The 17,591-nt window shown below is 33.7% G+C and overlaps 2 protein-coding genes across 5 annotated transcripts in view; one reads left to right on the top strand and one right to left on the bottom strand.

Annotated features, from left to right (window-relative positions):
- The first annotated feature begins 1,807 nt into the window (after positions 1 to 1,807).
- On the top strand, positions 1,808 to 6,994 carry LOC145598813 (uncharacterized). 3 transcript variants are annotated; one of them, XR_014103627.1, is made up of 9 exons: positions 1,808 to 1,998; positions 4,660 to 4,755; positions 4,957 to 5,041; positions 5,207 to 5,328; positions 5,687 to 5,711; positions 5,821 to 5,904; positions 6,014 to 6,043; positions 6,137 to 6,422; positions 6,507 to 6,994. XR_014103627.1 is itself a non-coding variant. In XM_081655214.1 (8 exons), exons 1-8 carry the CDS (start codon positions 1,909 to 1,911, stop codon positions 6,141 to 6,143), a joined length of 552 nt encoding a protein of 183 aa, XP_081511340.1. In that variant the 5' UTR covers positions 1,808 to 1,908; the 3' UTR covers positions 6,144 to 6,246. The 3 variants fall into 3 exon arrangements, 2 of the variants coding, with proteins under 2 accessions (XP_081511340.1, XP_081511330.1); XM_081655214.1 differs by lacking the exon at positions 6,507 to 6,994 and having other exon boundaries at positions 6,124 to 6,246; XM_081655204.1 differs by lacking the exon at positions 6,507 to 6,994 and having other exon boundaries at positions 6,014 to 6,150.
- The window catches only part of LOC145598797 (uncharacterized), a 24,623-nt gene continuing 13,970 nt past the window's right edge, over positions 6,939 to 17,591 (bottom strand). Inside the window, exons 5-11 of one of the 2 annotated variants that reach the window (XM_081655187.1) lie at positions 16,686 to 16,881; positions 15,062 to 15,237; positions 14,453 to 14,582; positions 12,293 to 12,453; positions 11,487 to 11,563; positions 11,306 to 11,390; positions 6,939 to 7,458 (exon numbers count right to left, since the gene is read on the bottom strand). In XM_081655187.1, coding sequence (XP_081511313.1) covers positions 7,233 to 7,458; positions 11,306 to 11,390; positions 11,487 to 11,563; positions 12,293 to 12,453; positions 14,453 to 14,582; positions 15,062 to 15,237; positions 16,686 to 16,881 — 1,051 coding nt within the window. In that variant the 3' untranslated portion in view covers positions 6,939 to 7,232. The remainder of the gene's footprint in view (positions 7,459 to 11,305; positions 11,391 to 11,486; positions 11,564 to 12,292; positions 12,454 to 14,452; positions 14,583 to 15,061; positions 15,238 to 16,685; positions 16,882 to 17,591) is intronic. The other variant, XM_081655194.1, reaches the window with a different exon arrangement.

The raw sequence follows: 17,591 nt of genomic DNA, 5'->3' as shown, positions 1-17,591 counted from the left end.
ATAAATGGTTAAGTCGAGATTCGAGAGATGAGATTTAATACCGGTAGATTAATTCTATGATTGTAATAAGTAGCAAGACCCCTTTATGATCTGATTAATTGATGCATTGATGATTGATTATTATGTCTTACCCTGAAATATTATTTATTGGTGAACCTATGCCCCAGGTATTTTATTCCTTGATTTTCCTCCTACTTTTATTCCTTCCCACATTTACTCCTAGTAGTTTAGTTCTCCTTTATAATAACAATTTGGTTACTTGATAATCTAGATTATATTGATTAATTAGGAATAAACTGACTTGTTTCCCTGTGGTTCGACCCTTCTTCCCTATCTACATAGTAAGTGGATTTTTAGGTATTATTTTTGATTAGGTGATTACGACTTTAGCTTGTCAAAATTTGGCGCCGTTGCCGAGGAGACGATTTTATTTTTATTTCTGATTGTTTTCTGTAGTCTAGGTTATTTCTTCTTGTCTCATAGAACGTTAGTTCTTCGAGGCAAGTCTCATATTTGCTTTTTAGTTCTTTGTTTATGCCCAGGTGTTCCAGACCAGGTTATATCTCATCCAATCCTGAGATCGAACGCTCTTATCATAGACAAAAGAATCTTTATAGGCAAATCCTGGCGGGTTCTGGGGATAACATTAATCGTCGAGACCCTCCAACAGCTTCTAGTGATTCAGAAGTTCCTTCAGATTCAGAATCAGAGATGACGGCACCTAAGAAGCTCAGTGATTATTCGCAGCTGACGTTAACAGATTAATCCCTACACCTTATACCTGCCCCCTTGTTACAAAAATAGAGGGATAACTCTATTTTTTTTAATCCCTATCCCTTTCATTTGGGATAGAACAATTCTCATTAAACAAACAAGGGATTATTAATCTCTATTCCACCTACAATCCCTACAAACAAACACACCTTATGTACATTTTTTTTTTAATATTTATAACACGCTTGACAATGGACTAAGATGCTTAATAAGCCACCTTTGTTATAAGTGGTTGGAGGTTCAAATTCCCTTAACATTATATTTTTATATACAAGTATGAAGTAATGTGGATTGCTTGGGTGATGATGTGGCATAAAGAGATGTTGGGTAGGTGATGTGGCATCATGAAGTATTTGTGAAGTGACGTGGCACATTATAAAAGGACACGTGGCACATGGACGTTTTTATAAACGCCTTTTAATATATTAGTATAGATTTATATTTATTTATTTTTTTTATTTTTTATTTTTTTTTGGAAACATAGTTTAGATGGTTATAAAAGGTGTTATCTAATAAGTTTTCCTTATGTTAATCACAAAGTTCCATATGTGTTGGTCACGCTATGTAGTCAATGAGGGGTTACTTGGTCAGGGTTAATCGATTTTATTTATTTAATTTTTTTTATATGCATGTCTGGCTATATGGAAAAAGCGCTGTATTTTTTCCTAAAAAAAAAAAAAAAAAAAAAAGCGCTGTATTTTAATAAGGTAAAGAGAATATAATGTTTAAATACAAGTATTAACATTTCTCTAAAAAAAAAAAAAAAAAAAGGTATTAGCATTAAACCTTTTACCTATTGACCCATTCCAGTTTTCCTCATCTCCCGCTAAAGAATGGAGAGAGAAAGAAACATAAACTGATGGGGGAGCAGCCCATCAGCAAACAAATTTGGTTTAAAAAATTCCAAATTTCTCCAATTATTATTTAATAATTCAGAGTATAGTTTAAGTAATCTTATGTCGTCACGAAATTCCATAATCATCAATTCATACATTTGATAACTCCCACCTAAAGCCTTCTTCTCCATCTCGAGGTTCCATTAATAATTTCTCTTTCTACTCAACCATCAAATAAAGATTAGAGTAGAAATATTGCTAAATTTAGGATAGAGAAAAAAAAAATTACCAAAAAAAAATGGCAAATTGGGAGTTGAAGAGATGTTGCAATCATGAACAAGTTGTTTTCTTGACTACCACAGCTGTCTGTACTGTTGTCATTCTTGCTGTAAGTTAAGCTTACCCCTATTTGATCTTTCATTTTTTTTTCCATCAATAAAACTTCAATTTTAATCTAATGAATACACTATTTATTTTATTAATGACTCTTTATATTACATCCGTAACAGGTTACGTGCACGATTTGACATAAAGTAGAGAGGAAAAATGTCTAATCGTTGCACATAACCTATAAGGTAGTATGCTTGATTGATTGATGGGTATGAATAAATTAGCTTTGAAATACTACTTGTATGTGTTTTTTCTTATATTTAGTTGAGTTTGATTGATAATAAAATTGTGAATATAGTCAAACAAAATTTAGTATGTACCAGTGTTCAGCACGCTATATCACTGTCATCAATGTTATTATAATAAAATATTTTTTACAATGGTGGTTGAATCTTGACGTATAAATTTGAATTTCAAGTGTCAAAACTCAAAAGATAGCATTTTTGTTTTCATTTGTTATTTGAAGGTGGTGGGTGTCGGTTGGTTAAATTAATGAATATATAGTCGTGTCTCGTGTGGTATTGGTTATGGTCCTTAGGGACTAGGGAGTACTCTCCAATTATGTTTGTTCATCTTATTTGAAATTGACGACAGGTTAATTAATAAAAATGAATTTTTAATGAGTGAGAAACAATTAAAATAATAAAGATTATAATTTTATATCATTGTTAAATAGTCCCACATTCATATAAAAGAATAAAAACATGAAAAAAAAAGGACAAGTTAAATAAGAGTGCATAAAAAAAAAAAAAAAAAAAAAAAAAAAAAAAAAAAAAAAAAAAAAACCTTGTAATTCTCACCGAGTAACCCTTATAATACTGACAAAATATCTCTGTAATACTGATCGAATAATCCTTATAAAACTAACATATAACTCCCATGATAATTGGTCGTACCAAATACTTCACAGTCCCATAATATAGTTATTGTTTGTATTTTTTCCACACTCTCTCCAACTTTTGTCTACACTTGTACTTTTTACTTTTATTAATAATGTACTTCATTCACTTTTCCTCCAGAATAGGAATATAGAAATATATTATGGGACGGAGGGAGTATAAGAATTTATGGTTAATTAATGAGGTGTTTAAGGTAACAAAAATAACAAAAGGATCAGAGTAGTTCTTTAGGGTTAAATCACTGAAAATATTATTCAAAATTGAAATAAAATCTTATTTGTATCATTGTCTTTTGCAACTTTCAAAAGTTCTAGTACACCCATTAGAGTTGCACCCGTAACTTATTCAAATGGTTACAGGATAAATATAAGGCCCTTATTTTAGAGTAATGCAGAATCTAAGATCATTGCAGAATCTATACTTAGTATTTAAAAACATAAACCACAATTTTTTTATATGACATGTGGCATCATAAGTCACTCAATATCCCATATAACACATGTCACCTCCCTTAATATTTATATTCAAGTAGGAAAATGAAGTGTTCCATTTCCACCATAATATAATAAAGTTCAATTAATTAGTACTTATTACATAAACATATGAATTATAATAAAAATAATCTTTTCATCTCCTAGACTTTAAATATAATTTAAACTAATATATCTTTTCATATTTCACAATCTTCATGTATATATATCTAAATAAATTTCTTCATCTTCTTTCACAGTTTTACCATCCTCAGTCTTTTTTTCTTTTAAGTTTTAGAAATAAAGCAATTATTTCATATAATTAACCCCAAGTAATAACCCGTGTATTGAACGGGCCAAAAGGCTAGTTAGAAATTAAAGATAGAGAGAAGAGAGAGAAAGATAGAATAGAATAGAATGAGAGAATAAGAGATTTTATTGATTTCTTGAATGAATAAAAATGAGTAGCCAATATTACTGCAAATTAATTCTAACAGAATTCAGTTATAGCTCACTAAGTTCTAACAAACTTGACAAGCTAAGCAGTTATAACAGAAATAACAAAATTGGTGCCAATAGTGCCAAAAGTAGTTATAACCAATGAGTTCATATAATAGATTGGGGCTTTGTGGTGCCACAAAATCACTTCTTTTTTGTTATTGAACTGATTTGGCCTACTTTAAAGCTTTAGGTAAATTTCTCATTTATTGTTTTGGTGAATGAAATCAAGGAATGACTAATTAAAATACCTTTCATTTGACTGGTTTGATTAATTCTTCGACTTTTATACTTCTTCACTATTTTCTTTCATAAATCTCCACTTTCTTTAGTAGCCTCATGATGGCAACTTATAAGTGTGGCTGTATAAGGTGGAAAAATTCATGGACATTGTCATAGAATGACATTCTTTGACTAAAGGTGTGATTAGCAGGAGTTTCTTTATAAAACAATTCAGATCAAAACTGTAATAGCCTTGAGAATTAAGATGTAACCTGGAGCAAAGGAGCGTTTTAAGGTACTAGTTAGAGGAAATATTACTTTGTTTCAATGATAAATGGGGATATAGGGAAGTTGATTGTTACGAGTTATATGAACAAAATGCATGGCAGTTTGTGGTTACTGTCATAACATCACACATTTATGTTTATAGCTCTGTTGAGTGTAGGTAATTTTAGCCTCTAGGCTAAAAGCTCATCCATAACGAATTCAGCTTTCAGTTTTTGAATGCACTTATTCGTCAAGGGTTATAGTTGGTGATAGTGAGTGCTTCTTGTTTTGTTACTATTGCAGCTATGGAGAACGGTGCTACTGATGCCATTTAAGCTCGTGACTGTATTTCTTCATGAAGCAAGCCATGCTATTGCTTGTAAACTCACTTGTGGCCATGTAAGTGCATCACTCGTAGTTGGTCACATTCTTATTATTCTTTAGTCACTGTAGAATATCATAAATCAGCTCAAGTATAAGCTTATTTGTTAATGACTAACATTTGAATGAGAGGTAATCAAGCATTCAGACGGATATCATTAGTTAACTTTTCTGCAGCTACTAAGTATTTGGTAAATTCTATCATTGGTTCCCTGCTAGGTGGAAGAGATGCAAGTACATGCGAATGAAGGTGGTTCGACGACAACACGTGGTGGTGTTTATTGGTTTATCTTGCCTGCTGGATGTATTGACTACTAAGACCTGAAAACTTTTACATTATAACTATTCAAAATCACGATCTTCCTTTACAATTGAATTGATATGGGACTCTTGAATGGAATTAGGGTAGTTTTACTATTATCATATGATGCTCTGCTAGTGAGTTGAACAACACCCCTGTTGTTTTCAGACCTTGGCTCATCATTCTGGGGAATGGCTTTAATACTTGCATCGACAAATCTTTTGACTGCCAGAATCGCTGCAGGATGTTTAGCCCTTGCTCTATTTATTGTTCTTTTTGTTGCCAAAAATGTAAGCATCATTCAGCTAGATTAGTATTGAGTATCTAGATATATATGGTAGATTCTTGTTTCAAATGCTGCCTCTAAAAGTTATTGTGCTGCAGTGTCTGATGCAACCATGAAAGTGAACGAAATGTGAGTGATTTCATTATTAATTTGTAATGGATGGTTCTGCATGTTATTTTCCAGATTTCCTACTCAAGCTTATTGCTTTCTTTTGAGAAGCTCACTTTCATATGCTAGGAAGAGGCAAATCCTGACTTGAAAGACTTGATAAATACTGAACAATGACATGACCTTATTTTGTCAACCTTTTTACAGTGTTAAGCTATTATTTGTATGGATACTAATTATTTCTTCATCTACAGTGGACACTACGAGGACTATGTGTTGGTATGCTCAACATTTAAGTAATCTTCATTTATGACAGTAAACTCATCGAAAGAAGTAGGTACAGAGTTACAAATAGAAATGCCTAATAACAGTGTTCTTGATCTTGCAGGGTTTATTATTGTTCTTGCTGTTATCTGGGTCCTGCAAGAAACAACAAAAATACACATCCTCCGTTATATGATTATGTTCATTGGTATCGTTTTCATTCTAAGCTGAATATTTTTCCAGGTTTTTCATCCATTACTGGATGAAATAGTCCTATTAACCTTAGTTTCTCATTTAAGTGTCCTTCAATTTTGCAGGTATAATGAACAGCCTGTTCTCAGTTTACGGTAGGTCCAAGCATCAAATTCTTACTATACTCATAATGCTAGTGCATAACAATTGGTTTGATCCACTCCAATCTATGTAGAGCTGATGTGCAGCGTCTGATGGATCTATAAACTACAGATATATACGGTGATTTAATCTCCCGAAGGGAACACACTAGTGATGCAGAGAAGTTTGCTGAAGAATGTCCTTGCTTCTGCAATGGGGTGGGATGGGGTATTATTTGGTAAAGTTCTCCGTTTCTTGATTAGTAATCTTTACAAAGTTAGTCTGCAGTGCAAATTGATTCGTTAACTGTGTCTATCTGCAATTGCAGGGGAATAATATCGTTTATGTTTCTATGTATATCCATGTACTTAGGCCTCGTAATCCTTTCTTCAGGTATTCACTTATACCATCCATTTAAGCTCAGTTTCCCAATTACAATAAGTTCTGTAACCTTGATCTTTTCCTGACTTCTGGCAGCTTAAGAAGAATCAGATTGCTGCAATGCCACAGGCCACAGCTCACATACCGAATCAACAGATTTGTTTAATGGCTTATTAAAGCTACAATTCAATACATCATTCTCGCTGCACACCTTGAATGTCTCATTTTTTTTCAACCCTTCTGTTTTGATCGGGTTGAAGCCTATAATACCAGTATAATACTTTGATGGTTATTCTTATACAGCTGATTCGTCATATGATATTGGTATACAGTGCTTCCTAGAGAAGATCAGAATTGTATTTCGAATACTACGTCATAATGTTTTGAACTCAAATTGAATACGATGTATATGCTCTGTTTCAGAGTCATAGCAGATTGAATATATGGTGCTTCCTAGAGCAGATTCCTTTGTATGATAATTTTTGTTTCTAAAATTACTGCCCATCATTTACAGTTTTACACTAGAGGTGATAATAAAACCAAATATTTATATTTTATACATTGTAATGAATGAATTTTGTTCAGACATGAATAATTACAACCTCTACATTGAAAAATGAAGAAACAGTACTTCCAGATCCAGTTTCATGAGTACAAGAGCTAGCATAAAATAATCAAGAGGAAAATTTTCAAAAGTGAATAACAATATGGACCACATTATCCACCTTTCCGAGTTTCGACACTTACGGAGTATAATATAAAGGGACTTCTGGCTCTCCTCCCATAAAGATCAACATGTAGCAAAGCAAAACATTTGTACATTCAATGCTTCTTTTTAACAGGATTAGCTGCTGTGAATTGAGTAGTTGAATTTGTTTGGATGGATTTCCTATTACTAGATCTAGTTGCTACAGTAAAGATACATGTAAACAAAAATACAGCAAAACACGAAAATGATATTGGAGGATTCAGTTTGCCACGGTTGCATAATGTGGACGTCATTCCCAAAGTTGCAGATGAAAAACCAGTTCGTGACTGCCGTTCTCTTCTGTACCATCAAGAGAAAGAAAACAATCAACCAGCCATTTATTTTAGCTGTTAGCCATAGCAAGTTAATTAACACACGTAGACACACAGCTGAACAAGTTAAGCTACCAATCAGAAAATAGAGGCAGCAAAAGTTTAGCCTTACCCAATTATGAATGGAGTATTCCACAGTTAGGAAAATAAACGAAGAATACAACAGAATAGAAGACAATAAAAGAAGACAGTTGAAATTAAGAGAACAGTATAATCACCTTTTTAGTAAACAACAGAATAAGTGAAGAAGGCAACAATATGGAGGACAAAACATATAATCACCTTTGTAGTAAACAACAGAGTAAGTGAATAAGAAGAAGACAACAGAATGAAGTACAAAAAGAAAGGAGAAAGTTGCAATTAAGAAACTAGGGCCTGTTCCGATTGACTGAACTGAACTGAACTGAACTGAACTTATTAATTAGTGATTTTTAACTACGGATTAGTGATCTTTGATTATTTATTGATTATTTATTACTATACATATGTGTATATACAAATGTACATATTAAAATATTTACGAAAAATATACTATATAATTATAATTATAAAATGTATGGAAAATATATTATAAAATGTATGGAAAAAATATTAAAAACTTGAAACCTCTAAACATTTTAAACACATATACTATTTATTATTATTATTATTTATTGATGATTATTATTATTTATTGATTATTATTATTAGTATTATTATTTCAATTATTATTGTTATTATTATTATTATTATTATTATTATTATTATTATTATTATAAAAAACAAAACGTACAGAGTCAATCAATTTACAAGAAATTGGTAGGGAGCCGAGATACAATCTGGCCCCCCACCCCTCTAGCTATAGCGAACCCGATCCTGCTGAAGATGTGAGCAGCTGCACGAGCACCAATATCCTGAGTCTTAGCGAACGCCTGAACCCGCTTCAGCAACGCAATAGCATCCTTCTCTAATTCCCCCAACGAAGAAAAGGAGAAAGGAAGAAAACCATAGCCAATAGCCCTGCAACGCGCCCCATACTTGTCCCGCTTCCGCTGAGCCGCCGCCGACACAACACGACCAGGAACGAAGTCAGACAACCCCGATTGTGTCAAAGGTGAAGACCCCGTCAAATCAACACATACATCAAGGCCTCTATCCCAGGAATAAAGAAGCACATCTGCAGGTCGTAGAGCCCCGTCGTTTCCTCCAATCAACCCAATGTTAACCTCCTTTCGAGCAGAGATTCCAGACCGAATACAAATATCAACAAGGGTGTCACGAACAACATTGTGCCGATGTTTAATACCCACCATCCCAGCACAAGACACTGCATGATCCCCATAAATAAACGGAGAACAAAGGAACACCTAACCGGTAGCAAAGAACACTACGGTAAGTCGTACCATTCATAGTCTGACCCAAACCCGATATCGGGACCGTCCGCAACCAGGCCGAAGAGTGATCCCCCTGTTGGGACTTCCATAAGGCTACCTGACGCGGAGTTAAGGAGAAAGTGGAATCCGCAGATGCAGTGACCTTCGTGAAATATATATCTGCCAACTTTTTCATGAGTTTGGGGGCAGCGATCTCACTAGGGTTACTCAAAAGGTCGGTCTCCGCAGCGCTGTTAAAAAGACTAAGAGCACCATCGAAGGCCGGTCCCGGACCAACAATACCAGAATGGCGAAGAAGCGTAGCCTGAAGACCAGAAGACTGCAGACGCGATGCAAGGAAAGCATAAAGCCGAACATCACCCGCTGAATAGACACCCAAACCACCATAAGTTATTATTATTATTATTATTATTATTATTATTATTATTATTATTATTATTGTTGTTGTTGTTGTTTTTGTTGTCGTCGTCGTTGTAATAAGAGCTTAAAAGAATGAAATTTGGCTTTATATCATTAGCAATATCATTAGACATAAATTAAGAGCTGAACTGAACTGAGCTGAACTGAACTGAACTGAATTGAATTGAATTGAATTGAATTGAATTTCAACGGAACAGAACAGGCCCTATATCTTCCCTCTTCAGGACAAGTAACACAATCAATTGCAGTAAATATCTCATTAGTATACCCTCTTTCTTTCATAGATTGATAGCAACACTTTCCATTTCCATTTGTACCAAAAATATTAATACAATTTTTTAAAATGGACTCACTAATTTATGAATAAAAAAGACCTAATTTATTGTTGTTATTGCTATTATACTACTCTCTCTGTCCCACATTAGTTTAAACACTTCTCATTGAAAAAAAGTTAAGATGTGGTAGGGTTATCAATTGTAATTTTAACGAAATGGTAATGTGATAAGAGTTAAGTGGATATTTGTATTGTTATTTTAATAAAAGGTAGGAGTAAAAAGGACATAGTGGGCCAAAGGAAAGGTAAGATAATAAAAAGGACATAACTGGTAGAACCTTACAACCAAAAAAAGTGTTCAAACTATACACGGGTGAGAATAGAAAGAGTTCAAACTATGTCAGGATGGGTGAGAATGGAAAGTGTTCAAGTATTCGGGAAAGAAGGGAGTATTTCTTACCTCTCCATTTTTAAACCAGTATATCCTTTCATTTCATATTTATTTTCCCATTAAAATAGCAAAATACTCAACCACTTCCATTTCCTTTTGTTTTGCCCCCCTTTTTTTGTGGACGTCCCCAAAAAATTTGTTCACACTAAAGTGACCACAAGGGATCAGCACTGTACTCAAACATTCAGCACATCTGCCCCAGCAATTTCTCTGCATTGATTCCAGCCAACAAACCCCCTTTTTTTTTACGAGTAAACAAAAACTAATGGCCCACAAGCCAGATCTCTTAAACACTTCCTCTGTTTTCCTTTATTTGCAACACGCCTTTATGGCACGCACTTTAAGAAAGAGATTAAGTAATGTAAACGGATAAATTAATCTAAATAATTTCTACACGTAGTACCTCTAATCAACTTCTTAAAAAGTGGGCCCAAAGGCTGTGTTGCAAATAAAAAAAAAGAGGAAGTACTTGTTAAGATTATTCTAGAACTAATGGAGTATGTCAACAAATTTAAATTGTTGTAAAATAATCTCTCATTTACAGATACACATTAATACTAAGTTTAATGTTTAACAGAACACCGGTATCCAGATTATTACATATTTTCTACGTTTTTTGTTGCAGGTTCTTGCAGCATGTGTTTCCCTACCCTTGTTTCTATACAATTACAATGACAATTTGAAGCCATACAATTTCTAATAATAACAATAAGATATAAATAAATTCGACAAGCTAATGTTATTACTACTTCCATTAAGTAATATGTGCAACTTTTGCCAAAAAAAGGATACTTCACATTTGCAACTTTAACAAAAGCTCAGTTTAGGTAACCAAAATAGAAAAAGAATAAAATAAAAATAAAAATAAAAAAAATAAACCAATATTGCAGCTATCATAAAAAGAAATATAGGAATTTTTTTTTATTTTTTTTTTTTTAATAACCTGAAACTGATGCTAAAAATCCTTTTTTTTCATAAATAAAAATAAATATAAAAAAAAAAAAAAAAAAACAGAGATCCAGATGTCGGTATTAATCCTAGAAAAATAGACTATATAACATTAAGCATCTGCAATAACCAACAACCTACAGGTCTGTCACTGCACATCATGTGAAATGAATTAATTTGAAAAAAAAATGGGCACTGAAGCAAACTTACAGCGATAAAGGAATTTTAATGTGATATAAATAATAACATACACAAAGCAACAAAGCAAATGTGTCACTAGCAAAATAAATAAAACTAAGCAATAACATCGAAAGGGAAAAAATCACAGAACTACAGCCAACAAACTTACCGAAACAATTGTCCTACTGACTTCCATAATGATCTCCCAGGAATTCCTCTCTGGTTTAATTTGTGTACAGTCTGTCTGCTAATATCTGTAACACGTGGAATAATTTAAGCATACAATCATTTAAGACAGAAAGAAACAATAATCAACACGTAGTGCAGCATTCACATTACTGAGCTTTTACCATCAATAGAAGTTGAGAATTCTTCAGAAGATGCCTGGAGAGAAGCCAACTCTTCAACCAATTCCCTTTCTCTGTCACTGCCATCAATAATTACTTGTTTAAGATACACTTTTAATCCTACGGTTTTACCAGTATAGCACTGAAAACTTCGACATTCATAACAACTGAAATATAGAGAAGGGAGCATCTAGGGCTACAGTATAGATCAAAGGGTTAGATTGTCTCGGTATATACTTTCAAAAGATTTATATATATATATATATATATATATATATATATATATATATATATATATATATATATATATATATATATATATACATATACATATATATATATATATATATATATATAATTTAAGATGTTCACAGTCAAAGTTATGCACTGATAAACATAAAACTCCAAATAGTGAAAAAATCCCCCATCCTCCTGTACATTACATACTTACAATTTAGGGAAAGGAAAAAAGGGAAGAAAAAAAGGCCCACAACGGTTGATAAAACCTTATGAAGAGTGATAACACCCTACATAAATCTCATAGCTGGAAAACTACACAAGAAATAAAAATGGAAAGAAAACTTATAAGTGTTATAGTAAAGCAACTAACATATGTTCCCTAAGAAAATTCTCATTATATTTTAATTTAATTATGAAGACATTATGATAATGCTACATATATCAACTAACAACTAAAAAACATACAAAAATAAAATAATTAAAAATTTAATTGTTCCTCTGTACTGCTGAGCAATTAAAAAAAAATCAAGGGTTGGGGGAAGAAAGGGTGGATTACGACGACACCAAACCTGATTCTTTTGGGGATTTGAATGTCCACAATAAACACATGATCACCCCTTCCAGAGCGCTCATTAGGTTTTGGAACTCCCAAAGATTGTAATTTTACAACATCTCCAGGCTGAATTCCAGAGGGAATATAAAGTTCCTTCAAACCCTCAACAGTTTCCACCTGATGTTGGTCAACATATTAGCATTGTAGTGAAAAATTAACATAGCTACATGCCTACTGCAAATATTTACATCCTTCTAATTATATAAGTTTAAACATGATTCTATAATAAGAAGCAGAGAAAATCTGGAAATGATCAATACAGTAGATTTTATACTTCCTCTGTTTTTATTTAATTGCAACATAGCCTTGTGGCACCCATTTTGAAGTCGAGATTATACAATGTAAACAGACAAAATAAATCAAAATAATTTTAACCCATGGTACCTAATCCTTCACTAATCCCGGTGTTAAAATTATTTTGATAAAATCATTCGTTTACCTATCACCTCCTAAAAATGCATGTCTAAAGGCTGCGTTGCAAGTAAAAGAATATGGAGGAAGTAAGACATTGCTTTGATGGTGGGAGATAAGGATGATACAAAAAGTTGTATACTGTAAGATGGAAGATTCACTAGTAGAGCAAGTAGAAAGTTGAAAAATGGGGATGTTTAAAAAAAGCTGAGGGAGGCCAAAGATCACTTAGGGGCAGGGAGGTAAGACCTGATACAAAGAAAGTGGTTTACATGAGCATATAGCATTCAAGACAAGGGAATAGAAGGAGAAGAAATGCGTCGAACGTTGGAGATAAACTCCTGGTTCATGTAGCCAGTCCCATCACATTGGGATTAAGGCTCTAGTAGTTTCTTTCAGTTTCTATGCCACTTAGTTTGCTTCCAAACCAAACAACTCAATCAGAAAGCTTGAATCAGATAGGCACTCACAGATTTAAGCAGATTACCTAGCAGTGAACAAAAGAGAGCGCCTTAGGCATTGAGGCGCTAGGAGATTAGGGCAGAGCATCTTTTTTTCTCTAGACGAGGCACATTCAAAGAGGCACACCCGAGGCGTAATTCTCTTTTGGTCCCCACCCTATAATTTTTCTTACTTTTTCTCTCTCTTACTAACTATACTTGTATTATAAAAAATTCTCTTTTGGTCCCCACCCTATAATTTTTCTAAGACTCCATACATACCCTAGTGTTGCAATTATTATGAAACGAAGGGAGTATATCAATTTGGATTGCGAAGTGATGATTATCGCTTTTATCATGTTATTCCTCTTAAAAATTCACTAAGTAAAACTTGTTCACTGAGCCATGGAGGTTGGTAAAATTAGTGCACATCTGTTTTATAGAACAGGGGATTCTATGAGTAAATTAGCATAGTAATGGGGCTAATACTACCCAAAGACAAAGTTTAATTGCTATGAACCAAGCCCAACAGCCACAACAGCCAGCCCATAAGCCACAGCAGCCACTCAAGGAGTATATGCGAAGGCACAATCAGCAGCACAGAGGACAAGCAAAGCAGCAGCGTGACAGCAACAACAAGACAAAACTGACTCACTAGGGATTGTGGAGTCTGAATTTCTGTGAAGGCCACATAGGCAGTACATGCCAAAATCAATGATTATATTAGGGTAATTTGTAAAAAAGGGATTGCTTGGTATAAATAGGAGAGGGTAGGGTAATAGAATGGCATGTGGATTTTGATGTTAATCTTAGAGTAGTAGGTAGCCGTAGCAAGTTCCAAGATTCAATCTTTAAATTAGCCTTCCTTCCTTAGCTTTACCTTGTAGCTACTATTACAATTTTAATCAAAAAAAATTACAAGCTTTTCTCTCATTTTATTAACTTACTGTTACATTGAGCAACTTGAGATCCTAGCCTAAAGCATTAATCTCTTCCCAGTCTTGTTGGTTTTTCCTTGCAATCTGTTTGTAATTCATTTCAGCACTTTTTTTTTTGAAGTATTGTAATTTCTAACAAAATTTGTTGACTACTTCATCAACATTTCCAAACAATTATTTTTAATAGAGGAAATTCATCAAACAGAAATGAAATCATTATCCTACATACATAGAAAGATTGAAAAATCAATTACATATAAATTTCCCCTAATCAGATAACTTGGCATATATACACAGCCAACACAGGTAGGAAAATAATGTACGTACCTTGACCACAGTCCCCAATATCGCCTCAGTATAACTTATCTTGACTCTAGAGAATAGATTGAGACCTTCTCTCCAAATTCCATGTTTTTTTTTAATATGGAGTACCAAGTACAGATCTCCACGAATACCCCTGCATTAAAACAACACCAAAACCTTTATGTCAACCCAGCACTCTCTTTAATTTTTCAGCATTGGCATCAATATGCCAATCCACTCCAATCCTAAACTTCCCAGTCCCCTGAACATCAAGAATGCAAGACCACATTAGCAAAACTGTTAAGTACAGCAGAGCACATGAACAAGAAACCACCAAGCCATATGTCTTCTTTCACCAAATATGCCAACTACATGTTTTTCAGTTAAACTCAAGAGTTTTGAATCAAAAGAGATGATACCTAAAGATTTCATCAGACTGGTAATACTTGTACCTAAATTATTTTTTCCACATATTAATCGGTGACAGTATATGGTTCCCTTTCTATATTATCTTATAGGCAAGTAATATGATTTCCTAGGTTCACCACTCAGGGCACTCACCCGTAATTATATCAAAACTAGACGGAGAAAATAAAATAAATATGATTTAATACAGAAAAGGTAAAGCTGGACCTGTTTCTATCTATGTTACCCTCTCCTCGTAGTTGCATTGTAGCCCCATCATCAACACCTGGTGGGATATCTACATCAAAGGTCCGCTTGGATCTTATGCTCCCTCGACCACCACACATTGTGCAATTATCTGTCACAACCTTGCCATCTCCTGCACAACTTAGACATGTAGACACCTACAAAATGAACATAACACGCCAGCTTCTAGGGGACAAGAACATAATCTCAAATTTGGATGAGCTACTGCTTACCAAAAACATATCAAATGCTTGTAATACACACTCACATTAAAAAACTAACCAACATGATGATGCGAGAACTGACAATACAGCATAAGCTTTTTGTGCAGTTATGTCTACAAAGTAAATATCAAACAATCAAATTTAGATGCAAACAATATAGATGGATAAGCCCTTTAAACCCCCGGCTACAGGACTCAGTGAAGCCCAGAGCTGCAGAGGCATCAAAGGTACTCAAATCAAGATTATTAGATCAGGTCATTACACTAACATAGCCTATGCCATCTGGACAGTAATCTCAAACTATTTACCGCATGTAAGCTTGCATTAATAATAAGGTATTCATAGACACAAAAATATGATTTTATACTAGCCATTCAGCTGCCAGCAAGTACGATAAATATTCCTAATCAAGAAAAAGGTTCATTTATTTTGGTCATCTCGTTCTGAATTCAATGAAATACATTTACGTCTTAATTTCAAGAAGTTACTTTGAAGTCATTTTTCAATATGACCAAGCTTTACAGCAAAAAAAAAAAAAAAAAAAAAAAAAAAAAAAATCAGAGTTACAAGACAGTTTGTTAGAAACTATTATTAAATTCAAGGTTATTCTAGGGAATGTTGTGAGGGTTATTTTGAAGGATGGCCTATAGTTAACATGGATAATTTCCCAATAATAAAATGATTCGAGGGAAATTTCTACATTTGAGACCCTACTTCAACTATATTATTTGGACATTTGTAGCAGTCATTACCAGCCATTAAAGCATGGTTCTAAATTTAGCATCATCACATAGACAAATATATTATTATATTATATTCTAGAAAAATAAATCTAGTGCACATGGCGGCTGCTTCAAGTGAATTCTAGGGATGCACATAATATAGCCTTAACTCCAGAGAGGCTGGTTTTAACAGTCCCTTGTTTAAAAAATTGCATAACATGAACTGCCTGTAGTAGTCCACAGACCAGAACAAATAACAAATAAAAGACAAATCAGATTTTTTGTCATCCATTAATGCAGAAAGTCACCTACCAGTCACCTACCAATGAAATTCAAAATATCCAGTCATAATAATAACAATAATAATAATTTATAAAAAATCAATAAATAAATAAACCCTAAATATGTGTCCTTTCTTATAAACTTTTAACCCAGATCTCGGCAGCTCAACCCCTCTACTATCTCAAAGAAACAATCAACAGACAAAAGAGAGCATGATGTCTAATGAACTATCTCATAATGGATATAACTGTTACCTGTAGATGCAAAATAATTCACCATTAAGTAACAAAAAATATACTGGGTAGCTGTGAAGTTGTATATATTTACAAAACACAAATCTGAACCAGCTAATTAGTTACCACAAAGTTGCAGTGATACCTGAGAAACTACACCAAATGGTGTTCTCTGACTTTTCATAACCCTTCCTCTGCCTCCACATTTGGTACATGATTTGATGCAATGGGTCGATTTAGCTCCTGTACCACCACATACATCACATGTCTTCAAATAGGGAACTTCAATTTCTTGCTTTCCCCCAAACACTGATTCTTCGAAGGTCAAATTAAGATCAGACCTATAGAAGAAAAATAAAATCGTAGGGTAGTAAACAGCAGACACTCTGATAGAAGGAAAAAGACAACCCAAAAAAGAGGTGGACGTTATACTTTGCAGATAGTCTTTTAAATGCACCAATATCTGAATCAATCAATTGTCAAATGTGAAGGTCATACTCAAAAGTCAAAATTGATAACAGACCCTGACATCAGTGGCCAATTATGCAAGCCAACAAACCATCACTGCAATCAAAGACAATGTCATGCATGTCAGAGGCATCTTTTTCTCCTCCATTCTGCCACGATCCAAAAACTGGGCTCACATGTACAATATACTGCATTGACTTAATAGATCATGACTAAACCCGACAAAAAGTGAATACTTTCCTAAATCTTAACTTACTACATATTTTGGTTTTCTCAGTTTCCCCATAAAAATCTGTATACCTAGGTCTTCCAGGGTTCCAATCTAATTAGCTTCCCAAACCCTATTTTCTGACTCACTAATCCAACTGTCTAGTCACTATCCTATAGATGGTAAGCTCAACAATCAGCAGGAAATGTTAGAAAGGGATGACAAGACTCCCAGGTGCTCAGTCACATTCTTATCATATTTGTGTCATATAATGTCAGCATCTCACATCAAGGTGGCTGCTTTATAGCAGATTTCCTTTCATGAAATAATTTAAGTATTTCCCAAATGGCAAAATTTCTTACAAGAATGATGGTT

Source organism: Chenopodium album, chromosome 2 (assembly GCF_948465745.1).
Source record: "Chenopodium album chromosome 2, dcCheAlbu1.1, whole genome shotgun sequence".
NCBI lineage: Eukaryota > Viridiplantae > Streptophyta > Magnoliopsida > Caryophyllales > Amaranthaceae > Chenopodium > Chenopodium album.
Note: the sequence above shows the minus strand (reverse complement) of the source record. Positions and strands in the feature narration are given on the sequence as shown.